The 26,733-nt window shown below is 41.5% G+C and overlaps 1 protein-coding gene across 5 annotated transcripts; it reads left to right on the top strand.

Annotated features, from left to right (window-relative positions):
- The first annotated feature begins 1,636 nt into the window (after positions 1-1,636).
- On the top strand, positions 1,637-26,733 carry C11H2orf80 (chromosome 11 C2orf80 homolog). 5 transcript variants are annotated; one of them, XM_054478068.2, is made up of 11 exons: positions 1,666-1,681; positions 2,084-2,198; positions 4,121-4,256; positions 5,090-5,204; positions 7,097-7,178; positions 9,098-9,180; positions 10,826-10,913; positions 11,316-11,387; positions 20,005-20,092; positions 21,023-21,141; positions 26,275-26,733. In XM_054478068.2, the coding sequence occupies exons 4-11, from the start codon at positions 5,164-5,166 to the stop codon at positions 26,281-26,283; spliced, it is 582 nt and encodes a 193-aa protein (XP_054334043.1). In that variant the 5' UTR covers positions 1,666-1,681; positions 2,084-2,198; positions 4,121-4,256; positions 5,090-5,163; the 3' UTR covers positions 26,284-26,733. The 5 variants fall into 5 exon arrangements, with proteins under 5 accessions (XP_054334045.1, XP_054334046.1, XP_054334043.1 ...); XM_054478070.2 differs by lacking the exon at positions 21,023-21,141 and having other exon boundaries at positions 1,637-1,681; positions 26,275-26,725; XM_054478071.2 differs by lacking the exon at positions 20,005-20,092 and having other exon boundaries at positions 1,662-1,681; positions 26,275-26,725.

Genomic DNA, 26,733 nt, shown 5'->3' with positions numbered 1-26,733 from the left:
CTGGGGGCAGGGGTAAGGGAGTTAACAGGGATGAACAAGCCTAGCAAGGTCAAGGTTGAAGTTCTCCAAGGTTGACTTTGGGTGAAAAGCTCTCTTGATCAAGAAATTGTGGAATACCTTATAATGAGGCATCAACAATAGGGAGTCAAAAAGCTGAAAAATAACTCAGTTTATTTTCTATTTATTCTTTTTGTTTGTTTGTTTGTTTGTTTTTGAGACAGAGTCTCACTCTTTCACCCAGGCTGGAGTGGAGGGGTGTAAGTGGAGGCTTACGACAGCCTCAGCCTCCTGGGTTCAAGCAATCCCCCCACCTCAGCCTGCTGAGTGGCTTGGACTGTAGGGACACACCACAATGCCCAGCTAGTTTTTATCATTTTTTGTAGAGACAGGGTTTTGCCATGTTGCTCAGTCTGATCTTGAACTCTTAGGCTCAAGCAATCTACCCACCTCAGCCTGCTAAAGTGCTGGGATGACAGGCATGAGCTACCACACCCAGCCTACAGTTTAGTTTTAATTATAAACAAAATATTAGAATAAATTGAAAACGGCTGGGCGTGGTGGCTTATGCCTGTCATCCTAGCACTTTGGGAGGCCACGGCAGAAGGATCATTTGAGCCCAGGAGTTTGAGACCAGCCAGGGCAACATAGTGAGACCTCATTGCTACAAAAAAAAAAATTAATTAAAAAATAAAAAATTGTCCGGGTGCGGTGGCTCACGCCTGTAATCCCAGCACTTTGGGAGGCCGAGGCGGGCAGATCACTTGAGGTCGGGAGTTCAAGACCAGCCTCATCAACATGGAGAAACCCTGTCTCTACTAAAAATACAAAATTAGCCGGGCGTGGTGGCACATGCCTGTAGTCCCAGCTACTCCGGAGGCTGAGGCAGGAGAATTGCTTGAACCCAGGAGGTGGAGGTTGTGGTGAGCCAAGATCGCACCATTGCACTCCAGCCTGGGCAACAGGAGCAAAACTCCATCTCAAACAAGTGAATAAATAAATAAATAAATAAAAGTAAACAGTCACAGTAGAGGAGAGACTGAATTATTTTTTAATTCTCTCTATAGAAAATACTATGAAATCTTGGCCCTATTAAGAGATAATCAAAGAGTATGTAAGAAAAAAAGGAATTTTAGTGTATGTTAAGCAGTTAGTAATCATGAAAATATTAATACTGATTTTTTGTTTGTGGTATTTTTCAGCTCTTTAAAATTTGTAACTTGTAATTAATATTCTAAATAAACATACAATTTTGTATTAGTTTCATATTTACAATTCTGCAGTCTTTTTATTAAAGAGGGTCCCCATAATGTATAAACTTCAGGCTCACCAAACCCGGAAGCGTCTAGGTACAATATAAACTCAATATGGAGTGAACAACTAGTTTAGAAAATTCTAAATCTAGGGTTTTGTTAGTGTCTTTCATAATGTGACCTCAGGTAATCAAGTGACTTACTTGGCCAGTGGAAAGGAGTGGAAATAAAGATTAAGAGGTATCAACAGACACCCAGCCGTAGATCGGACAGAAGAACAAACTCTGCCCCCAGTCTAGTGGTATAGAGGAGACATAGACAGAAACCATTAGCAAGCTTTAAGCAAGGGAGCAAGTGTTTAAGACTAGGAGGCAGGTGTGTGGGCAGGGATCTCATCTATAATTAGAAAGATGGTGATAGCTTGAACCCAGGTGATGTTTCTTCAGGATTGCCACTGTTTTGTGTTGACATTCATTGAGGAGAACGATCTTTGGGTCATTGGGTACTTTGGGGCACCCTAAGTATGTAGGAGACAGAGTTTCACTACCTTCCCCAGCAATCCTTGCTTAGTCAATTGATTCCTATGTCTGCAACCAAATGCTATAAAAAAACTCTGGGGGAGGTAAACTCCTCCCATCCTCTTGGTTTTTCAATTAATCATTTAGATAGGAAACATAAGCTTACTCAGGTAAAAAGACACATGAACTTCAGGCCAGGATCACAATCCTGTCCCAAATATATGACTTTCCGCCCTCCCTCAACCCTTAATGGGGGTGGGCGTGGGGGAGTGTATTTTTAAAACAAATGATTTTAATTCATTCACTGTTTCCTAGCAACCAGGAAAAAGCATGTGTTCCCGATGTCTGTGAGCACCAGTCTGAGACGCGCGGATGCTCCAGCATGCCTCCAGAAGCAGAGAAAGAACAAAAGCACTGGAATCGGTCTCAGGTTGGTGAGCGATTCTCAAAGGGGAATTTGTTAAAAACAGGCACTTAATAGAACAGCCCAAGAGGCCTGCGCCACGATTGCAGGTGTGAAGCAGGGAACCTGCATGGAATGTGCAGATATTCTCCAGGAAATGACATTCCTATAGAATTTGGGGGCTTTGACTTCTAGGGAATTGTTTCTATGAAACAGCTAAAGCCTGAGACAGCTGACATCTTTCCAGTATCTCTTTTGTGTGTGCTTGCAGCCACACACAAAACACACAGCGGTCTTGTTTTCTTTAGAGCTCTATAGACAGAGAAGAGGGATAACTGGCAGAATTCAAATCTAGCCGAATTAGAGTCCGTGCAAATGGCCTTCTTTAGACCAGGCGTAGCTACTAAATGCTTATAAATCACTGACTTCTACAGCTGTACGGAACCTCTCCAATCATTCAACGCTTGTTTTACAGAGGAAAAAATGAAAAAATGTAGAGAGACAAATTAATCTATTCAAGGTGCACAGCTAGTTGGTGGCCTCACAAGGTCTTCTGACCTACAGTTTAGTGGTTTGGGAGTGGGACATACTCATATTTTAAAGACTGAAACCTTTGCATATTATACTACATTGAATGGCGGTGGTGGGGGCAGGGGATGGGGAGGATGAGGGATGATCTAAGACGAAGCTGTCATAACAACCAAGCAATGCAAATATTATAACTTGTAAATCTGAAACTCAAAGGGCTTTCTCAGAATTGCAAGACAAGAATGGATTAAAGCACATGCTAAGTGTGCCTTACTACCTGCCACGGAATCGAGATAGGCCAAATAGTCTAGCAACAAATGTTTTTCCAAATTATTGAATCAGAAGAATTTTAATGCATGCCAGACTTTATAGAGTTACAGAATGTTAGGGTAACAAGTGCTCTTGGCAATGTTAACCAGGCCCATCTTTTTTGGGTAACACCTGAGGCTGGGAAGCAGAAGACGCACAGCCACATCAATGAGTGTGGCTTTCCTGGGTCCAGTGCTCTTTCTTCTCTAGGCAATAGGGCCACCTCTATGGCTTGCTGCATCCTCTCCCCATTGACTCTGTAGGGAGCAATATTATTGTCTTCATACTTAATCAATTTCCTGTGAAATGCTCTTACTTTCTTCCCCACTTTCATCTTATCCACATCCCGTCCACTCCCCAAAAACTAAAGCAGATGTAGCAGCAGCAAGAATGATCCAAAATGGCCAGGCGCGGTGGCTCACGCCTGTAATCCCAGCACTTTGGGAGGCTGAGGTGGGTGGATCACAAGGTCAAGAGATGGAGACCATCCTGGCCAATATGGTGACACCACCCTGTCTCTACTAAAAATACAAAACAATTAGCTGGGTGTGGTGGCGTGCACCTGTAATGCCAGCTACTTGGGAGGCTGAGGCAGGAAAATCGCTTGAACCCAGGAGGCAGAGGTTGCAGTGAACTGAAATTGTGCCACTGCACTCCAGCCTGGCGACAGAGCGAGACTCTGTCTCAAAAAAAAAAAAAAAAAAATTATCCAAAATAATGAAGGTGGCCTAGGGAAGAATTCATTTAGATCAGCGCCATCCTGTTGGCTCTCTGCTTACTGTTAGTAGAGCTGAATCAAGTGAAGCTTAGTGTTTATATGGTACCATTTTCAAAAAAAATTTCTAAAGTTTGTTTTCCAATCATCTTTAGAGTAGTGATTTAAATATACGTACAATTTTAAAAGTACAAAGGGTAGTATAATGAACATCCATGGACTTAGAATTCCAGAGTCAACAACTATTAACATTTTGTTATATTTGAGTATTAGGGTTCCTCAGAGAAATCGAACTGACAGGATGTGTGTGGATACACACACACACACACACACACACACACACAGAGTGCAGTATAGGCTTAACCATCTCTTTCACTAAAATATTTTGATTTTACAGAATTGGCTCACATGATTGTGGAGTCTTGGCCAGTCCAAAATCTGATAGAAGAGGCCAGCTGCCCGCAGACTCAGGGAAGAGTTGCAGTTTGAATCCAAAGGCTGCCTACTGGCAGATTCCTTCTTGCATGGAGGAGGTCAGTCTTTTGTTCTATCAAGGCTTTCGACTGATTGGACAAGGCTCACTCAGATAGAGGGCAATCTGCTTTCAAAGTCCACTGATTTAAATGATAATCTCATTAAAAAAAAACCCAGAAACATCCGGGATAATGTTTGAACAACTATTTGATTATAGTGGCCCAACCATAAAATAAATTTAAAAATAAATGAAACATCACAGATAGAGTTGATACCCTATTTATACCTCTCCCTGAGTACCCCATTCAACAGTGATGATTTTCTATAGACTCCTTTTTGGTGACTTCAGACTCCTTTTGACCCCATCACCTGATCTTCAATTTCTGGTTCAATGTGGGGGTGGGAATTGAAGACATATTTCCCATAACCATATTTTCTTTCAAGGATCTCCTGGCAATAGGAGAGATGGATTCTATGGAAAACTCCATTATGAGCCACTGAGCCAGGGTGAACTCACTGGAAATTGAATGCTCACAGAAAAACCCAAACACATTCAGATCTAGATGGATCACATCCATCTAGTTTGGATGGTTCTGCCCGAATAGTCTCATCAGTTATTACACAAACCATTTTGGTTTTACTTGCTAGGTTATTGCAAGGAAGAGTAAATTAAGTAAATAAGTGTTGGAAAAATTTGGAAGGTATAAAAGGTGTCAAATAAACACAAAAGTACAGTGCCTGAGCCTCCAGGCAGCTTTTTGACCCTGAACCTGCTGAGTAAGAGGCCTGAATGAGGTGCTCCCTCGGATCCCTTCCAGAGCCTAGGACTCCATGACTGGTATTTGGAGTGATAGCATCCCTAACTCAAATTCTCTCTGATTTGCTGCTGTAGCCTCTAGGCTCAGAGAAGCTGGGTCAAGTGTAGTGTTAGCTACGGATAACTGCTCAGCTGGCTAAGCCTTTAACATGGAAAGAAGGCTCATAAAGAAGGAAATGAAAAAGCTCTTGTAAGTATGACTGAGAATAACTTTCTTTTATGACACTTGGCATTCGGTGGATTTCATGTCATAGATGGCTTGGGTATTAGCAGCGGGTAAAAATCTAAGGAAGAATCTATTTCTGCATGGTAGGAGAAAACCAGAGGATGATCTGGCCTCTCTCGGTTTCCTGCCAGGGAGGCCTCACATGTGGTGCGAGGCAGGATGCTGAAACACTTGGGAGGATGTTTCTGCCGGCAGCCTGCACATCCGAGGCATCCACATTCTAGAGCCTGAGAGCTGAGCCTATGTCCCAGTCAGCCTGTGTAGGCAAGATACACCGTTGAAAGGGGTTGGCCCTGCTGGTAAAAGGTATAGGAGAGATTCCTGAAAGGGCCTAGAATCTAAATTGCAGCCTCTGCTCTGCCTCTTTTATTGTCAGCCTTATCAACTAAGAAATTCATCTCCTTTTTATTGACATCCGAACATTTCTAAAACGAACACAGAAAACATCAAGTTTCCTTTGAAAGAAATGTTTTCCTCCCATGGTAGTGTTTCTTTGACTTGTACTTAACAAATGTTGGTGAAAGATCACAAACCATATAAAAAGAAAAAAGAAAGATTATGTTCTATCTCATATGTGTTATAGACAACAGTAATAGCCTTTTCATCAAAGAGCTTATGACCATCCCCATCAAATATCTTTTCTCGGCCTTCTAAGATAATTTTATTTTAACAAGCCCTTACTAGAAGAAACTATGAATATACATATATGTACATATATACATGTATACACATATATGTGAATTCATATATAGTACACGTGTACACATATATGTGAATTCATATTCATCTCTTGCTTTTAAGCAGATATTATATTGGCATCAGACTTCAGGAAAATGAATTTGACCCAAAAGGAAGAAGGGAACTTACCTTTCTAGATGATATGGTAAAGAAAGCCACGCTGATGCGAGTCATATTTGTGTTATATGTTAGAGGCCAATAGAATAGTAAAGAACAAACCATGATCAGGAATGCCAACTCTTCCACATATCTCATCCAAAGAATTGGAATTTCAAAAGTGATATAAATACAAGTTTATATCCAAAGAATACATTTAGGCTACTTTAAAGTATCCTGAAATTTCGGCAGAAATTTAAGAATTTTTATCAATCTAGTTAAGCTTAATGACTCAGAAGAAAAGCTTTTAGAAGTCAGAAATAAACTTATTCACCACCTTACATAAAATTGTGAGATGTGCCGAAATCAACCTGGGAGATGCCATAGTCCTTCTTTTCCTGCACCTATTTTTTCTCTCTCACATTCCCAGGGTAGCACCTTTCTCTCTTCTCTCCTCATGGTGCTTATTTTACCTTCTTTTATTAAAAGTCACTGTTAGGAAAGGATCCACTAAGGATAACTTAAAGTGGAATCACTAATAAGTTTTTATGCATTCCTCCTCCTAAGGGTATTTCCATTCTAAAGAGAAAAAGCCTTATGGCAAAAGAATACTTACCTACAGAATTTTGTATATCTGGAATTTATCAACTTTGGACATGCTGCTTGAATTTAACACGGGAAGCAAATGATTATTTTAAATAGTGTGTCTCAATCCTTTTGGTCTTGTAAAACCATTTCTGTGTGTGGGTATCTGGCATATTCCTTGCTTTCCTGTAAATATGTTCCAATTGAGTTTAATTTTTAGATAAATGTTATTTCAGTTAATTATGGTTAGACATTTTAAACTGCAGCATTGTAGAATTATCATGTAAACCAAAACTGAATATTAACTCAGCTACCAGAGCATCAGCAAATTCTCTTGTATTTTGGTGGGGGAGGGAGGGATGGGGAAAATAAAGCCTTTTTCTGCAGACTGAGCCCGTGTCACTCCAATGGTTCAATGCTGCTCTCTTGCTTTTAAGGGGAGATTATATTGGCATCAGACTTCGGGAAAATGAATTTGACCCAAAAGGAAGAAGGCAACTCACCTTTCTAGATGATATGGTAAAGAAAGGCACGCTGATGCGAGTCATATTTGTGTTATATGTGTATTAAAGAGACAGAAAAAGGATCTAATTTATACAACAAACAAGGCTAATATTGACACCCATCCCCCAAATGTCCTCTTCCTCATCTTCCCCTCACCCTGAGATTGTTCATGTGGTCATTTCAACCCACTAACCAGAAAGCAAAAAGAGAATGAGAAAATAAAAATCATGAGAGTTATTTGCTATTAGGAAAGAAGATTTAAAAGCAAAATTAATGCAAGGCAAAATGTTACATCCATGGAGTTAAGAGTTTGACAAAATTAGCTATCATGAAGTCTTCAAAATAATTTCTTTACCATTTGCATTAGTGGGAGAAAATCAAATAAATTAAGTAACCCTAAAAATCCTTGGTGTTATTTATTTTGAAGCCCAGACTCAGGATCTGAAAGTTCATATCACAGAAATTAAGGAAGAAACCATATAAAGATCTAACTCAAAAGAAATTAGCAAACCCTCAGTTTTTTCACTGCCCATTTGCTATCCTTGCACTAATAAAAAAGATTCTCTCTCTCCACTCCCCTCTCCTCTTCTTCTCTGACTAAAGTAGAGCCAGGCTCACTGGCTTTCAAAACTACCCTGGAGCTAAGGAAATAGTTAAGCCTTATTCTCTCTGTACACATATTAAACAGAGAAATTAAGTAGATTAGAGCAGTGCTTCTCAAACTTTAATGAGGTCGTATTACAAGACTGTTTTGATTCAGGAGGTGAAGCGGGATGGGCGGGGGCGGGGGCGGAGGCGGGCCCCCCCACCCACAGCGGCCTAGGAATTTGCATTTCAAATGAGCAAACAAGTGATGCCAAGGCATCAAACTTTGGATCAGGTTGCAACAATTGGTCATGGTCCCATTCTTCCTGTTTATTTATTCATTTAGGTTCACTGTTCAGTTTGGTTCAGTCCCTGGAAGAAATAACTCCACTGTTTAAAAATGTTAAAACTTCAGAACGCCTCTACAATAATTAAAAACAAAACCAATCTTCCCTTTTCTGTGTGTGGGGACTGAAAGGAGAAAAGGAATACTTTGATATAGACAAATGGTAAATATGCTTACTGAACAAGAACTCTTAGGAATTATCTAGGAAAAGGTGGTCACTATGATAAAAATGAGCCTCCGCATAAGTTCTCAGCTTTTTACTGTGTGTGCGTGTGAAACTCTCGGCAAGTCACTTACTCAGGTCTACCCCCTCCCCGCCTGCCCTGTCCTTGCCTCATGCTAGTTCCTCTACCTGTGATTTCCTTCCCCATCTGTAGACATTCTCATCCCACAAGCTCTAGCTCCAATGAAGCTTCCCTCTCTGAAGCTTCTTAGGATTCTACTATCTCCCCAGGTAGACACAAAACGGCCCATCCCTCCAAATTCCCACCACACTGCCCCTGTACTCCTGGAAGCACATTTCTGACATTCTACTCACAGAATCAGAAATTGTTCCCTGCAGCCCTATTCCCCCACCCTTACCTTTTACTATTTTAAAATTCAGGGAAACTGAGGCCCAGAAAGCATCAGTTACTCACCTAAGGATATTCCGTGAGTTGTTGGCAATACCTAGATTTGGGCCCAGATTTTCTGATTCCAAGTTTATTATTCTTCACTGCTCTCTCCTTTCTTTTCCAAATCACAGAAATCAGATAACTGCTCTAGTGGGAAATAAATTTAATGTCTGAAGATCCCAAAATATTTCTGGCTGATTCATCCCTGTGAGGTCTGAGAAAAAAAAAAAAAATCTGGCTGAGCATCAGGTTATTAAAGCTAATGATCCTTCCCATTTTGGACATGACAGACTAGAACAGGCTTAGCAGTGCCATTGTCATTGGGTCCAGGGAGTACTTTGGCCAATGTCTAAGCCTGTTTCTTTGCTCTCTGTGCTTCCTGCTCCCAGGCACACTATGACTTGGCCATCAGTGTTGCTTTGCAATGGCTGGATCCCTCAGAAGACTTAACTTGGCTGGAGTGGGAGGAACTGTAAGTTGAAATAGGTTTGTTGCTTTCCTCTTTAATTTGTGCCTATGATTAACGATAGAGGAAGTTCCAGCCCTAACATCTTCCATCATGAGGCACTCTGATTTGAAAACACTACTGGGTGAATATCCCTCTTCAATGAGACACCTGAGGAACCTGAACAGTTGCCAACTTGAAGAAGTTACATGTTTCCATGTTTTGCATCTCTACTAATTGACTTCTGTGAGATAAAAGACTTTCTCACACAGAATGTTGTGTCTTAAGGGGCCGGGCGTGGTGGCTCACACTTGTAATCCCAGCACTGTGGGAGGCCGAGGCAGACTGGTTACTTGAGGCGAGGAGTTCAAGACCAGCCTGGACAATATGGTAAAACCTCGCCTCTATTAAAAATACAAAAATTTGCCCAGCGTGGTGGCACACACCTGTACTCAGGAGGCTGAGGCAGGAGAGGAGGATCACTTGAACCCGGGAGGTGGAGGTTGCAGTGAGCCAAGATTGTGCCACTGCACTCCAGCCTGGGCAACAGAGTGAGACTCCATCTCAAAAATAAAGAATGCTCTGTCTTAGAAACATGACTGCTTTACTGTGTACATGCCATGATTTAAAATAGTCAGTTCTATGGGTAAAGGCTGTAACCTTTTCCTAAGGACTACCAAACAAATTCTTAAGCATTTAGGCAGACATATATCTGAGCTGAGCTGTTTGAAGCGCAGAATAATTTTCTTTCTGGGATTACCGGCATTTTCTGTCATGTATAGGGAGTGTTCAGACAGACTCACTCCATTGGTAAGAACACAAGAATAATGAGGACTGGATCAAATAGCTTATTCTGGAGGCCCATTATTATTATTTTTTCTACTCAATGGCTCTGGACTACACACCTGAACCTAGAGAGTTGTAACAGTTAGGGTTTAGCTGTAATGAGCAGAAAATCCAATTTGAACAGCCTTAAGCAAAAAAAGGTGGGGAGTAGATTTTATTGCCCTTGTATCTGAAAAGGCCATGGGTAGGACTGTGTTAGACATGGCTTAATTCAAAACTCAAACAATGTCATCTGGATCTACCTCTTGATTCCATTTTCTCAGGGTGAACACCATTCCTAGTTTCAACCTATTTCATTATCGGGGAAGGGTGGATATATTTTTTTTAATCACATAATTGTGTCTCAGTGGCTGTTACCTGGCTTATCTAGGGTTGGACAGTGGCAGCGCAGGGGAGGTGGAATACACTGACAGCTCAGTCCACAGTGTGTTTTTCATCTTTGGAATCTAGGGGTGTAGTCAGCTTCCCTGGAAGCATATAGGCTTACAGTGGGGTTAGGCAGTTCCCCCAAAGCAAATTGTCACAAGAAGGGGAAAGGATAATGGTTTGCAAAACCATAAACATCCACCACAGTGGCCAGTCTGCCAATCTTTGATTGCTGTGAAAACATGGATAGATGAGGCCAAATTCCTCATCATTATTGGAAGATTAAAAATTCAAAGTGTGGGTTTCACCGATGCAGGAACAATCACATCAATTTTCTTAATATAAATAAGCAGATAGCACACAGCCATTGCAGATTACTTATCGATTATCATCACAACCTTAGCAGGCATCAGAAAGAACAAGAATAAATCCTCCACTTGTATTTCCTATTCCCCATTAGGAAAATGCCATTCCATGGCAGACCCATATATCCAAATCGTAGAGAACGAGAAGCTATGATTTTATCATCTTATGCTGGAATCTTAATGGTAAGGAAAAGAATACTATCTGCCTATATGAATATTTCATATCTATTCTGAGCATTTTTACAGTAATGAATATTTACATTATTTTTCAACCAATGCTTTCTAAATGTTTAGGAGTTACTAATAGTAAATGTTTCATTTTTTAAAGTAATAAAAAGACTAACTTCTACACTGTATGTGAAAACATTTATTTAAGAGGCAAAGAAAAAAGAAAAGAATGAGAGGCATAACTAATTGGTATCTGGAAAACTGATTTATCCATTGATCAGAAGTTATTTACTGTATTTAGTGCTTACGATACCCAAGCACAGTTTTAGACATACTGGAGCTATATTAGCTTTGTTTTGTAATAAAAGAAAAGCCATGGTATGATCATACTTTGTTATTGCTGTTGTTGTTTAACAGAACAGTATCCCGATTGAGGAAGTCTTTAAAATTTATGGGGCTGATTCTTCTGCCGATTCTGGTACCATCAAGGTAAGGGTGACCTGGGATTGTCAATAGAAGGGATTTTTAGAGAGAATTTATTTAGTGTATAAATGTATAATGTTGTATTTTCAGACATCAATTATGAAATAACAGTTTTACATCAAAATGTACAAAACCAGACATAACCATTTCTTACTTGAATAACATGTTTGTGAAATGCCTTTCATATATATAAGACCATGCAGTAATAACAAATGTATCTTGTGTACGGCTGAGAAGGGGCAGCAGTGAGTACCAGGCTTGGGGACCAAACTTTACTCTGTTGTGGTTTCGGTTTTTTTGAGACAGAGTCTCACTCTGTCACCCTGGCTGGAGTGTAGTGGTGCGATCTCGGCTCACTGCACCTCTGCCTCCTGGGTTCAAGGAATTCTTGTGCGTCAGCCTCCCAAGTAGCTGGGACTACAGGCATGCACCACCACACCCGGCTAATTTTTGTATTTTTTGGTAGAGATGGGGTTTTGCCATGTTGACCAGGCTGGTCTCAAACTCTTGGCCTCAAGTGATCTGCTTGCCTTGGCCTCCTAAAGTACTGGAGTACAGGTGGAGCCACCATGCCGACCTCTGCTCTGTTTCTAATAAATGTAATTTCTCACTTACACTTTTTGTAATGTAGATCTGGTAGGTCCACACTGTTCCCTTCTATGATGTACTATATCTTCTAGAACTAGGACAAGATCCACAAGGCTCATTCTCATGACAAATTCCCTAGTTTACTGCTGATACATCTTCCTTTCCCACAACACTACTGTTTTAAAAGACGGGTCTCACTATTGGTCTCAAATTCCTGGGACCCAGTAATCCTCGAAATCCTGGCCTCAGCTTCCTAAGTAGCTGGACTACAGGTGTGAGCTCCACTCTCAGCTCCTCCCATGAAACTACTTTGAAATCATTAACAGTAGAAGCAGCAATGACCTGGCAGTTCAGAGACCTGGGTTTGAGTTCTGACTCCACTACCATGAAACCCTAGATGCATCCCTTTCCCCCTTTGGGCCTCCATGTGACTGATCTTTAAAAAAATAAATAAATGGGTGTTCTGAATAATTTTTAAGACCACTTCCATTTTTGCCACGTGTAAATGTATGAACATTAAGTAAACATTTAAATATGAACTGCTATTTAGAGGTGAACTACTGATCCCTTCACCTTTGGATACCTCCAGAAGAGGGAAGAGGAAAGAGGAAAGGGAAGGTGAGGTGGCGCGCGCCATGCAGTGGGAGGGGGGAAGGGGGAACCAGCGCCCTCACACCCAGGTCTTCTGCTCACACTGTGGCTTTCCCTGCCCCCACCTGGATTCAGAAGGGAGGGCCGCGCAGGGGCAGGGCTGTGGCCACAGCCTGCCTCCCTTGTTCCTTTACTGCAGATCATTGTGCAAGCAGTGGGGTCATGTAGAGTTCAAGAGCCCACCAGGTCCACCTTAGGAGTCAAGTGTTTACATCGAAACCAACTTTCCTATCACCTTAATCCATATGTAACCTGACTGTAGTCCTGAAACTCAAATGCCCTTGATCATTGTGAAAATCAGAACTTTCTCTCTGATCCCTCTAGTTTCAACTCACTTCATTCATTCACTCACTCATTCATTCATTCATCTGTTCATTCAGTATAATTATAGGTGCAGGGGATACAGTGGTGAGCAAGTCAGACAAGATAACTTTTTAAAAACTTTTTTGTAGGCCAGGTACAGTGGTTCATGCCTGTAATCCCAGCACTTTGGGAGGCCAAGGTGGGTGGATCACCTGAGGTCAGGAGTTTGAGACTAGCCTGGCCAACATGGTGAAACCCCAGCTCTAATAAAAATACAAAAAATTTGCCGGGTGTGGTGGTGGTCGCCTGTAATCCCAACTACCAGGGAGGCTGAGGCAGGAGAATCTCTTGAACCCAGAAGACGGAGGTTACAGTGAGCTGAGATCATGCCACTGCACTCCAGCCTGGGCAACAAAAGCAGAAACTCCACCTCAAAAAACAATTTAAAAAAAAAAAATTGGGGGGATGGGGGTCTTCCTATGTTCCACAGGCTGGTCTTGAACTCCTGGGCTCAAGCGATCCTCCCGCCTTGACCTCCCCTAATGCTGGGATTACAGGCATGCACCACCACACCCAGCCAAGATTACTTTTCTTATAGATCTTATATCCTATATTGGAGCTTACCTTGTTTGAGATATAAGCCACCCCAGGCCTGATGCTCCTCAGAGATCAAGCTGTTCTTGGTTTTCAAAGAAAGCTCAGCTCTCTGTGTTCCTTGGATAGCCAAGCAAATCATACTGCTTTATTCCTGCTTGTCTTTTTCTGCAGCTTTCTCCCTTCTAGGCTGCCCTTTCTCCTACCCCTCAGCACATATACATACAAGCCTGAGCCCCAAACCCTTCTGCTTCAGTCACTGTTTTCTCCCTGTCATTTTCTGGTACCTGGGAGAGGTCTAGAAAGGCATCAGCACATCTGACTAGTTGGTCCCAACTCACATGGCTAAAAGACTAATATGGAAAAACACATCCTGGAGAGGATGGCACTGTGGACCCCTCCAGGCTTGGCTGGGTTATCAGTCAAGAAGGTTTGCAAATATGGGTGTCTGAGTAGCTCAGATAAATCAGGTTCATTTAAAGTTGCTAAAAGGCCAGGTGTGGTAGCTCATGCCTGTAATCCCAGCACTTTAGGAGGCAGAGGTGGGTGGATCACCTGAGGTCAGGAGTTTGAGACCAGCCTGGCCAACATGGTGAAATCCTATCTCTACTAAAAACACAAAAAATTAGCGGGGCATGGTGGTGCATGCCTGTAATCTCAGCTACTTGGGAGGCTGAGGCAGGAGATCCTGGGAGGCAGAGGTTGCAGTGAGCCCAGATTGTGCCACTGCACTCCAGCCTGAGCAACAGAGCAAAACTCTGTCTCAAAAAAAATAAAAATAAAATAAATAAATAAATAAAGGTGCTAGAAGGGGAAGACAGGCCATGTAGAAGTGGACCAACCAATCTCTACCTATCCATCTGATCACTCATTTATTCATTAAAGAGCCTTTGTTCAGCACCTTCTCTGTTCAGTGACACATAGTCCCCATTCTCACAATCAGTGACAATAACCAGCTCTAAACAGAAAGAGATAATATTATCACAGAGGCTGACTTTTCTTTAAAGGCTTGTATTTGTTTTGTGTTTTAGTTTTTGTTTGTTTGTTTGTTTTTTTCTTGAGACGGAGTTTCCCTATTGTTGCCCAGGCTGGAGTGCAGTGGTGCAATCTCGGCTCACTGCAACCTACGCCTCCCGGGTTCAAGTGATTCTCCTGCCTCAGCCTCCTGAGTAGCTGGAATTACAGGCATGCGTTACCACGCCTGGCTAATTTTGTATTTTTAGTAGAGATGGGGTTTCGCCATGTTGGTCAAGCTGTTCTCGAACTCCTATCTCAGGTGATCCACCCACCTCAGCCTCCCAAAGTGCTGGGATTACAGGCGTGAGCCACCACGTCTGGCCACTTGTATTTTGTTTATTGCTATGTGATGTGAATGATGGCTTGATTATATATATTATAATATATAATATAATGTATATTATATAACACACACATACACACACACTATATATAATATATATGTGTGTATATATATAAAATCGAGCCATTGATTACTACACTACAATATATGTATACATATCTGTATACATATGTATACATATATACAGATACATATATACAGAAATGTATATGTATACACATATATACAGATACATATATACAGATATAGTACACATACATATGCTATATACATGTGTATACATATATGTATATAGATAATATATGTATACACAGATATGTATATATATACACATATGTATACATGTGTATATATAGTATATATATAGATATATTATCTGAGAGGCAGGTTGTATAATGTTAAGCACTAGGATTCCAAAGCCTGGCCTCCTGGGTTTGAATCCCAGCTCCACAGTTACAAGCAGAATAATCCTGGGCAAACGTTCTAACCTCTATAATTCTCAATTTCATTTGTAAAAACAAGGACGCAAAGATGGGGTTGTCGTGGGAATGAAGTAAGTTAGAATCAATGAAGCCCTTAGTGTTTGGCCCATGGTAACCTCCAAATAATAGCTTTAATTAAAGTTCTGGTACTCAGGGAATGGAGGTCTGGGGCTGTCCTGTGCATTGTGGGATGTTTCACAGCATCCTTGGCCTCTGCCCATTAGATGCAAGGAGCTTCTCACCAGTTGTGACAAAAATGTCGGCCGGGTGCCATGGCTCACGTGTGTAATCCCAGCACTTTGGGAGGCCGAGGCGGACGGACCACTTGAGGTCAGGAGTTCGAGACCAGCCTGGCCAACATGGTGAAACCCCGTCTCTACTAAAAATACAAAAATTAGCTGGGTGTGGTGGTGGTCTCCTGTAATCCCAGCTACTCAGGAGGCTGAGGCAGGAGAATTGCTTGAACCCAGGGGGCAGAGGTTGCAGTGAGTGGAGATAGTGCCACTGCACTCCAGCTTGGGCAACAGAGGGAGACTCCGTCTCAAAAAAAAAAAAAAGTCTCTAGACTTTGCCAAATATCCCCAGGGAGGCAAAATCATATGAGATTGAGAACCACTGCTCTAAATATTCAAAAATTAAATAGCTAATCAAGCATCCACGTGTATTATTAACACAATGTAAACTTTGCCTCTTTTGGACAACCAGTGATCACAGAGGGCGTAATTTGAGTTACCAATACAAAAGCCTAAGAGCCTGAGGATCTGCCCCGTGAGCCTCACAAGCTCTCCGCCTCCAGAACGCCAGTTCAGGCCTTACTCTTGGAGCTACACATCAGCTGCACACAGGGACTTTTGCCACATCTTGAATTAGGAATTAGCAGGACCTCTCGATAGAAATATAGCACTTCAAAGACTGAACGCTAAAGCTATTTTAAAAGAGTCTTTTGGAATTTAACATAATTTCAAAAAATGGTTTTAACTAGAAAGAGTTTTTTTAAAAAAAAAGATATTGCCAGAGATTCTTCTTTAATTGCTACATATATCTGAATGATTCCTTCCGATAAAATGTCTCCTAGCTACATATATCTGAATGATTCCTTCCGATAAAATGTCTCCTAAGCAACAGCTAAAATCCTTCCCAACCAAAAGCTTAAAACTCTGTTGAATACTAATCAGATTATGCAGAATTTCCTGCAACTGGAGTTGGCCGCATGACACAATATGGGTACTGTGCTAGGCTGGATGGCTTTCTCCGGGACTATGTGCTGCCACCTGATGGTAGAAAGGCGTCATAGGCGCGGGATTGCTCACCAATTCTGTTAGCCTCAGGTTCTACCTCCTGAGGGGGAACTGCTTTTTGCTGATAGGGAGCTTTTTTCTGCTGAGGATTCTGGACTCATAGAAAAAATTCAACTAAAGACCTTACGCACGTGAGAGTTATTGACAACTAGCCCCGGATAAATATAAAATGTCTTACTCATTTTTTTTTTTTTTTAAGACAGAGTCTCACTGTCACACAGGCTGGAGTGCAGTGGTGCGATCTTGGCTCACTGCAACCTCCGCCCCCCGGGTTCAAGTGATTCTCTCGCCTCAGTCTCCCGAGTAGCTGGAATTACAGGTGCGCACCACTGCGCACGGCTAATTTTTTTGAATTTTTAATAGAGACGAGGTTTTGCCACGTTGGCAGGGCTGATTTTGAACTCCTGACCTCAACTAATCCACCCACCCCCCTCGGCCTCCAAAAGAGCTGGGATTGCAGGCTGAGCTACCGCGCCCGACGGTGTCTTATTCGATTTTAACCTGAAGAAAAGAGAACATAAATCTTCCTTCAACAAATCGAACAAAAATAAAAATATTCTTCAGCTCCATTTGGTGGAGAAAGAGGGAGACAGAGAGAGTGGAAATGAGCACATCAGAGAGAGGAAACAGACAAAGGCAGGTGGTCAGACAGCACTAGAACCTCTGCTTTCCTTCTTTCTTCATGCAGCCGGACCCCGGCGTCTGACTGGCTATCATTCGAGTCCATCCTAACTGACATCCAAGTCCAGTGCATGTCACAGGCAAACAGACTGGTGTCCAGTCCCAACTTTGTCACTTGCTAGCTGTGTGTCTTCGGATAAGTTATTTCTCTCTGATTCCCAATTTCCGCATATGTAAATAGGCATGTCTAAACAGGCATGATTACACTTAGCCAAACACACCTGATCACTCTGAGGACTCAGTGAGACCGCACGTATCGAGCACACGATGGTGGCACCAGGGGACCTTCCATATTAGTGCTGTTATTTCCAAGTTCACCCCCACTCGGGATGACCAGCCTCCTTCCTCCTGATAGCAACCTGGTCCCTTCGTGATAGGCCTGGCTTCCACCCTCTCACACTTACTCCAGTAATTTGCCAAGCGTCTTCTCTTTTTGGAGGATGCTGACTCAGACTGAATTGTGCTGAAATTTTAAAATGTTTTCATGATAAGGGGAGGGACCTATGTTTTAAACAAAAGTTCAATATTGATAGATCTTAATCATGAGGAATTGGCCGGGCGCAGTACCTGTAATCCCAGCCCTTTAAGAGGCTGAGGCAGGAGAATCACTTGAGCCCAGGAATTCGAGACCAACCTAGGAAACGTGGCAAAAACCTGTCTCTACCAAAAAATACAAAAATTCGCCAGGCATCGTGTTGTATGTCTACAGTCCCTGCTTCTTGGGAGGTTGAGATGGGAGGATCATTTGAGCCTGGGAGGTGGAGGCTGCCGGGAGCCAAGATCTTGCCACTGTACTCCAGCCTGGGTGACAGGGTGAGACCCTGTCTCAATAATTAATAATAATAATAGTAAACGAGGGATTAAAAACACACTTTCAATATTAATTGTGTCCAAATGAACACTTACCAATATATATTTAAAGGACAAAGACCAAGCAAATAAACAAATCCAAGTGTGTAAAATGGAACAGTATCAACAGCTTTAAAGCTCTCTGTATACCGTCTCCTGTCTCATACCCTTCCTTTCACCCTAGGTTACCACTAGTTTGAATTATGTGTTGATTACTATCTTTTACTTCTTTATAGTTTTACCACATATGCATCTCTAATCTATATATTGTTTAATTTTGCACATTTTTTGATTTTTTTTTTTTTTTTTTTGAGATGGAGTCTCGCTCTGTCACCCAGGCTGGAGTGCAGTGGCAGGATCTTGGCTCACTGCAAGCTCCGCCTCCCGGGTTCATGCCATTCTCCTGCCTCAGCCTCCTGAGTAGCTAGGACTACAGGCGCCCGCCGCCACGCCAGGCTAATTTTTTTAGTAGAGACAGGATTTCATCATGTTAGCCAGGATAGTCTCAATCTCCTGACCTTGTGATCTGCCCGCCTTGGCCTCCCAAAGTGCTGGGATTACAGGCTTAAGCCACCTCTCCCAGCCTTGAGTTTTTATAAATAGGATATTAGCAAATGTGTCATTTAATGGCTTTCTTTTTTCATTCAACACTATGTTTCAGAAACTTATTAATACTGCTGCACATAGCTAACATAGCTATAGTTTCTTTTCACTACATACACTATTCCACTCTAGGAATATACCACAATGTTGTCATCTATTTTTCCATTTCAGGAACTTGAGTTTTTTTGTTTTTGGTTTTGGTTTTTTTGAGATGAAGTTTTACTCTTGTTGCCCAGGCTGGAGTGCAGTGACACAATCTCGGCTCACTGCAACCTCTGCCTCCTGGGTTCAAGCAATTCTCCTGCCTCAGCCTCCCGAGTAGCTAGGATTACAGGCATCCACCACACTAGCTTAATTTTTTTGTATTTTTAGTAGAGGTGGGGTTTTGCCATGTTGGCCAGGCTGGTCTTGAACTCCCGACCTCAGATGATTCACCCACCTCAGCCTCCCAAAGAGCTGGGATTGCAAGCATGACCCACTGCGCCTGGCCAAGTTATTTCTTGCAAAAGCAAGAAGCATTGTACAGCAAAAAAGTTTCTGTATGGTATATGCCTAGGAATGAAATTGCTAAGCCATGGGTATAAGCATCTTCAACTCGCTACATAAAGCTAAATTGCTTTCCAAAATGGTTGTACCAATTCTATTTCTACCAGCAATGCAGGTTATCTATACCGGCTTTTTCAGTTTTGTCAGTCTGTTAAGTGTATTATGGTATTTCACTGTGGTTTAAATTTGCATTCCCCTGATTACCAATGGACAACTATTGATATATTTCTTCTTCTGTAAAGTGCCTGTTAAAGACTTTGGGCCAGATGAGTGAACTAACAATCCTGCATTGGGTAGGCCAGCAAGGGAGAGTGGGCGTGGGAGGACATCAGGATACATTTCTCAGAAGGGGTGGTATTTGAGCTACATGATAAAAGAGAGGTAGGTGCCTCTAGGCAGAAAAGGAGGAAATGGCTATAAAGGGAACTATGTGACGAGCGTCTGTGCATGACAGGGCATTCTAGGCAATGGGAACCAAGTACAGGAACAAAAGGCCATGTGTGCAAGTTCACCTTCATATGCTTCACGCGCCCCATCAATGGACTGTGAGTACTGTCCGTCGGACTCAAGAATTCTGAGTTGATTAAACAGGCCAAATGCTGTAACTAGCAGGTGTTCATGCCACAGAGGATGGACAGATTTTAAAAGTAGGACTGTTTTCCTTTCAGGTTCCCCGAGTTTCGTCCCTCCGCCTCTCCTTGCACCCCTTTGCCATGTTAACAGCACCCAAAGCAGCAGCATACGCCCGCAAACAGAGTAAGCCTGGTTACTTTCACCTGCTTAGAGGAATGTAAGTCAAACTAGGAAATTAGGAAGTAGGCTCACCAGGTAAGGTCAAAATTGTAATGGGAATTAGATTTCTGTGTCCGGTTGAATTTAAAAGAACCAGGGGCTCTTAGTTACTGAAATCAAGGAAGTCTTATTTCTCAGATGCTTTGGTGATGGGAGCAAAGCACTCCAGAAGCAAAGGATCTAAAACTGTGAGTGGGCTGGACAGGGTGGCTCACACTGGTAATCCCAGCACTTTGGGAGGCCGGGCTGGAAGGATCTCTTGTGTGCCCAGAAGTTTGAGACCAGCCAGGGAAACTTAGTGAAACTTCATCCCTACAAAAAAAAGCCGGGCACAGTGGCTCATGCCTGTAATCCCAGCACTTTGGGAGGCCGAGGTGGGCAGATCACCCGAGGTCAGGAGTTTGAGACCAGCCTGGCCAACACGGTGAAACCCCATCTCTACTAAAAATACAAAAATTAGCTGGGCATGGTGGCGGGCGCCTGTAATCCCAGCTACTCAGGAGGCTGAGGAGAGATAATCGCTTGAACCTGGGAGGCAGAGGTTGCAGTGAGCTGAGATTGTGCCACTGCACTCCAGCCCGGGCAACAAGAGTGAAACTCCATCTCAAAAATAAATAAATAAAATAAATAAATAAATAAATAAAATAGCTGGCCATGGTGGCATCCTCCTCTAGTCCCACCTACTCAGGAGGCTGAGGTGGGAGGATTGTTAAGAGCCCAGGAAGTGGAGGCTGCAATGAACCGTGATGGAACCACTGCACTCCAGCCTGAGTGACAGAGTGAGACCCTGTCTCAAAAATAATTAATTAGTGAAATGAAATTAAATAAAACTGTGGATGGACACATTTTTTAAAAAGTTTTATATACAGATATGGTTACTGCATCTGTCTGTAGGTGTCAAGTCAAGAAAGGGAACAACAAATAAAAATGCCACCAGCATCTCTGCAAAGGAAGCAAATGCCACGGAATGGAAATCATCACAAAGGTTTTCAAACACACAGCCGAAGCACAAAGTAGGTGTGAAATTGTAAATTGGACCAAACTGATACAGCTATTTTGGGAGTACTTTCCTGATAGCATGGTTAAAAGTCTAGCCTTTGGAGTCAGATGCTCTGGGTTTGAATCTACAGCCGACTGCTTACCAGCTGTGGGACATCAGGCAAGCTACTTAAACTCTCTGTGCCTTAGTTTCCTCCTCTGCAAAATAGGAAGAATAATGATACCTACCTCTTAAGCTTGTTGGGATGATTAACTGAGATTATTCATGTTAAAAGGTTAAGACAGTGCTTAGCATGAAGTAAACCCCAAATAAATACTAACCATTATTATCTTTTCAGCATTTGAAAAATACTATCCACAAGTTAATTGGCTGTTACTCTGTTGATGCAAATAAGCATGTTGAGGAGAAAGTTTGTATTAATATCTGTATCCCAAATGTTTCTATCCTTGATCCCTCTCTCAGTAATAATAATTTTCTTTTTTCCTGCTTAATGTCTCCCCTGCTCCTGCCCTGTCCATCTGATTCCTGATTTATTTGTGGCGGAATTCAGAGAATGGTCAGAGATGGACAGGGTTGGAAAGAAAGGAGAAAGGGAGGAGGGCTCTTTGTTCTTTCAGCTCTGGGCTCTCAGCTGTAATGTGCAAAGTGAAGAGAAAATTTAAGAAGTCAGAGAGACTTCTCTGATCAATAGAATAAAAGCTGAGCGGAGAGGGAATCAGAAAAGTGGTACAGGGTGGGTGTCTGGGATTCTGGGATATTTTAGAGTTTTGTTGAATGAGAGATGTTAGATATGCTGGAAGGCTGGAAGGTAGAAAACGGGGAAGAGAACTTTGAGAACTGATATACTGACTTATGATTGGGTTTGCATCAGGAAACAAGTGACAATTTAAATTTATTTTTATTTAGTTTGGCTGTTGTACCATGCATTTTTAAGTTGAATCTCTGAATAGACTGGACTACATGAGGCTTAGGATTTATTCAGATTTCAGAGGCAAACTGTCTTCTCTGTCCCTTATATCTGATTAATTAGAAATGTAACCTTATCATAGCAACTGCTTTAGGAACTGACTGAATTCTTTGGTCATATCAGGGTTTTAATAAATGTTATTCTGATAACAGAACAACTGCACTATTTGGGGAAATTATCAGCATATTCAATTTTCCTTCAAACGTATTTGCTATAATAAGATTTGAAGGTATTAGATTTTCTTTTTTTCTTTTCTTTTTTTTCTTTTCCTTTTTTTTTTTTTTTTTAGACAGAGTCTCGCTCATCACCCACACTCGAGTGCAATGGCACAATCTCAGCTCACTGCAACCTCCGCTTCCCGAGTTCAAGCGATTCTCCTGCCTCAGCCTCCCGAGTAGCTGGGATTACAGGCATGCACCACCACACCTGGCTAATTTTTGTATTTTCAGTAGAGGTGGGGTTTCACCATGTTGTCCAGGCTGGTCTCAAACTCCTGCCTCAGCCCCACAAAGTGCTGGGATTACAGGCGTGAGCCACTGTGCCCGGCCGAAGGTATTAGACTTTCTAGAACCATATCTTTGTTTCTGAAGAATTTTTTGAAGAATTTGAAAAATGAGGTCATTTTTTATACGTGTTTGGAAGCAGCAAGTTTTAGAGAGCAAAACAAAACAATGAAAAAACAATAACAACTCCAGAAATCACACACACACACACACACACGCACAGACACAATCTAGACTTTAAACTTAATCACACACGCACAAAAAGATCTCTGAAACAGGAGTTTGTAGACACGCCCCACAAGCCTCATCAATGGACCCTATGTAAGGAAAACCTACCTCTAAAGATTACTCATTGGTATCTTATTTTGAAATATAATTTTGTTCCATATATGTTTTCTTCCACAACCAATGAAGATTGTTGGATTCTTGATGGAAGCATATCTTTTATTTCCTTAGTATTTCTCACAAGTATATAAAGTACTTTGCAGGCAGCAGAGATTCAGTAACAATTTTTATTTAGCGAGTTGGCAGTAGGTAGTAAGCGAATAGTCCTTAGGTGACAGTTCTCAAATCTCTGTGCCCTGTCTATAGTGATCAAAGGCTCAGTTCTGGGGACCAGACCTTTCTATAGGCTGATTGATGCTTGCGAGCCCAGGAGTGTCAAAAGAACAAATGCCCATGTTTTAGTAGGGCCCCAGGTCCTGAGATGAATCCCTTCCAGAAAGGCCCTTTCTTAACAATCAAGCGACAGAAAACTCATTTGTGTTTTTTCTTTCACACTTTATTATTTGTGCACTTTAGGCATTTTTTTCCAACTCTTTTTTTTTTGAGACGGAGTCTCACTCTGTCGCCCAGGCTGGAGTGCAATGGCGCAATCTTGGCTCACTGCAAGCTCTGCCTCCCGGGTTCATGCCATTCTCCTGCCTCTAGCCTCCCGAGTAGCTGGGATTACAGGTGCCCACCACCGCACCCGGCTAATTTTTTGTATTTTTAGTAGAGACAGGGTTTCACCGTGGTCTTGATCTCCTGACCTTGTGATCCGCCCGCCTTGGCCTCCCAAAGTGCTGGGATTACAGGCTTGAGCCACTACACCTGGCCCAACTCTTGGGTAATGTATCTTTTAAACTAGTTTTAAAAATTTTAATAGTGTACATGCTTATAAGCAAAATTTTCAAGCCAGACAAAAAATATGAAACGAAAAGCAAAAGAACTCCCTCTTCTTCACACCCCTTTCCCACTTTTCAGAAATAACCACTGTTAATATTTCTTGTGATATTTAAATATTTGCTACACATATACATATAAATATACATATATGTATGTCTCACTGGTTTGTTAGAATTCTTTCTATATTAAAGGAATAAGTATTTTATTAAATGGATGAAAAACATGTCTTCACAGCTTGATATTTGAAGAAGATTTTCATTTAAAATATTTGAGCTTAATGTTTTTCCTTTTTGGCTTGTAGATATTATATGTCTTTTAGCTGAAGAACAATTTTTTTAACCTCAGGATAAAACAATGCCTTATTCAGAATTTTTTATTTATTTCCAGCCACCGAATTTCTTCATAGAGTAAGAGAAAAGAGGAAATTATTAAAAAAAAAAAAATCATGGCCAGACACAATGGCTCATGCCTGTAATTCCAGCACTTTGGGAGGCCAAGGCGGGCAGATTACTTGAGGTCAGGCATTCAAGACCAGCCTGAACAACATGGCAAACACCATCTCTACTAAAAATACAAAAATTAGCTGGGTGTGGTGGTGCACGCCTATAATCCCAGCTACTAGGGAGACTGAGGCATGAGAATTGCTTGAACCCAGGAGGCAGAGGTTGTAATAAGCCAAGATTGCACCAGTGCACTCCAGCCTGGGCAGCAGAGCGAGACTCTCTCAAAACAAACAAACAAAACCCTCAGTGTTCTGGGAAACAGTCTTTTTGTTTTTTTGTTTTTGGTTTTTTGGTTTTTTTGCGACAGACTCTTGCTCTGTTGCCCAGGCTGTAGTGCAGTGGTGTGATCTCGGCTCACTGCAACCTCCACTTCCCAGGTTTAAGCGATTCTCCTGTCTCGGTCTCCTGAGTAGCTGGGATTACAGGGGTGCACCACCACGCCTGGCTAATTTTTGTATTTTTAGTAAAGATGGGGTTTCACCACGTTAGTCAGGCTGGTCTCGAACTCCTGACCTCGTAATCCACCCACCTTAGCCTCCCAAAGTGCTCGAATTACAGGCGTGAGCCACTACGCCTGGCTAGGAAACAGTTTTAAAGATTTTTCTTTTTAATTGCATTGTCCTAGGAAAGCGTCAGTAGTGGGCACATTACTAGGAAGTAAATTTGGAATGAACAGGACCATACTAAAGAGCTAGAATACAGCATACTTCTTGAATCCAGGCTACCCACTTAATAACTTGAGTGAGTTACCTAATCTCTCTGTGCTTTAGTTTTTCATCCCTTTAAAAAGTCATAATAGTACTTACCTCATAGGGTTGTTACAAGCACTAAATAAGTTACATGTGTAAAGGCTTAGAAAAATGTGAGGACAGGCCGGACGTGGTGGCTCACGCCTGTAATCCCAGCACTTTGGGAAGCCGAGGTGGGTGGATCACGAGGTCAGGAGATCGAGACCATCCTGGCTAATACGGTGAAACCCCGTCTCTACTAAAAAATAGAAAAAATTAGCCAGGCGTGGTGGCGCCTGTAGTCCCAGCTACTTGGGAGGCTGAGGCAGGAGAATGGCGTGAACCCAGGAGGCAGAGCTTGCAGTGAGCCAAGATCCCGCCACTGCACTCCAGCCTGGGTGACAGAGTAAGACTCCGTCTCAAAAAAAAAAAAGAAAAGAAAAGTGTCAGGACAGTGGCAAGCAATAATATAATCGCTCTGTTTATCACCACTCATGAGAAATTCATGCTATCGTGAAAGGAAATGAGACATAGAGAGAGGACAATTTAAATTTAAATCCAAAGCAATACATCAGAAATTCAAAATAATATCCTACAAGCATAATACATAACTGCTAAAAGGCCAAAAACTGATTTGCTTTGGGTAGGATTGGTTAAGAGAAGTGTAACTTTTTAATGTAAAAATAATTTCAAACTTAGAGAAAATTTGCAAGAATAATATACAAAGAACCCACATATTCCTTTTATACAGTCACAAATGGTTAATGTTTTGTTCTGTTAGCTTTATTATATTCTGTCTTTGTCTCTATATAGACAAAGATATATAATTTTTTTCTGAGCCATTAGAAGTTATACATACTCTACCACTTTACCCTATGTACCTCTATGTGTATTTCTTAAGAACAAAGTCATTCTCTTAAATAAACACAGAATAGTTATCAACTTCAGAATATCTATTGTTGGTACTTTTATTTAATGTACTCTCTATACACCAATTTTGTTAATTGACCCAATGATGTTCTTTTTAAGCATTTTTTTCCTTCTGTATAAGATCCAGTATGGGATCACACATTGCATTTAGTTGGAAAATATAACTCAATTTCCAAATATATCAGAATAATTCCATGAAAATTCCTTTGTAATTACATTAATCTAATTTATCTTTGTCAGTAAGTTAGTATCTGATATTTGACCTTAACTTCCTATAGACTTAAAGCTAATGTCAGTGTCCATGTTAAATTGATGTGCTTGATACCAAAATCATCTTTTATTCTGCAGGTCACTTAGAAAATTGGAATTGTACCATGGAACTTCATAATAGATTCTCTGGGAGCAGACGAGAAGCATCATCTTAAAACCACAGCTCTTGCCAGTACATTTTTCTTTACAACTAGTTTTTGATACAACTGCACTGAAGTGTTATTTTTGATGTTAAGCTTTCTTCTTTTAGAAGCATGTTGCATGGCTATATTTTGTTAAAAAAACTATGATCTTATGCTACTTCATTGTGACTGGAAGACTGCTGGAGAATTCAGAGAGTATATAGTATTTCTGTGTTAGAGCAAGCTGGCTTTGTAGCACATTTTACAAATGTGTGGCATTGAATATTGCACAGTGATGGAGTGGGAGGCAGATTTCCAAAGAGTTAATCCAAAATAAAATTAATCTGTCATTGATTGCCTTTACTGTGTTCTCATATGACAAAAAAATTTAAATCATTTCAATAAAGCATTAAAA

This window comes from Pongo pygmaeus, chromosome 11 (assembly GCF_028885625.2).
Source record: "Pongo pygmaeus isolate AG05252 chromosome 11, NHGRI_mPonPyg2-v2.0_pri, whole genome shotgun sequence".
Classification (NCBI taxonomy): Eukaryota; Metazoa; Chordata; class Mammalia; order Primates; family Hominidae; genus Pongo; species Pongo pygmaeus.
The sequence above is the reverse complement of the archived record's forward strand: the minus strand, read 5'-3'. Positions and strand labels throughout refer to the sequence as shown.

Coding starts and splice junctions, on each gene's coding strand:
- C11H2orf80 (XM_054478068.2), top strand. CDS start 5,164: ATGGAAAGAAGGCTCATAAAGAAGGAAATGAAAAAGCTCTT. Junction 5,205..7,096: donor AAGGAAATGAAAAAGCTCTT/GTAAGTATGACT, acceptor CTTGCTTTTAAG/GGGAGATTATATTGGCATCA. Junction 7,179..9,097: donor TCACCTTTCTAGATGATATG/GTAAAGAAAGGC, acceptor TCCTGCTCCCAG/GCACACTATGACTTGGCCAT.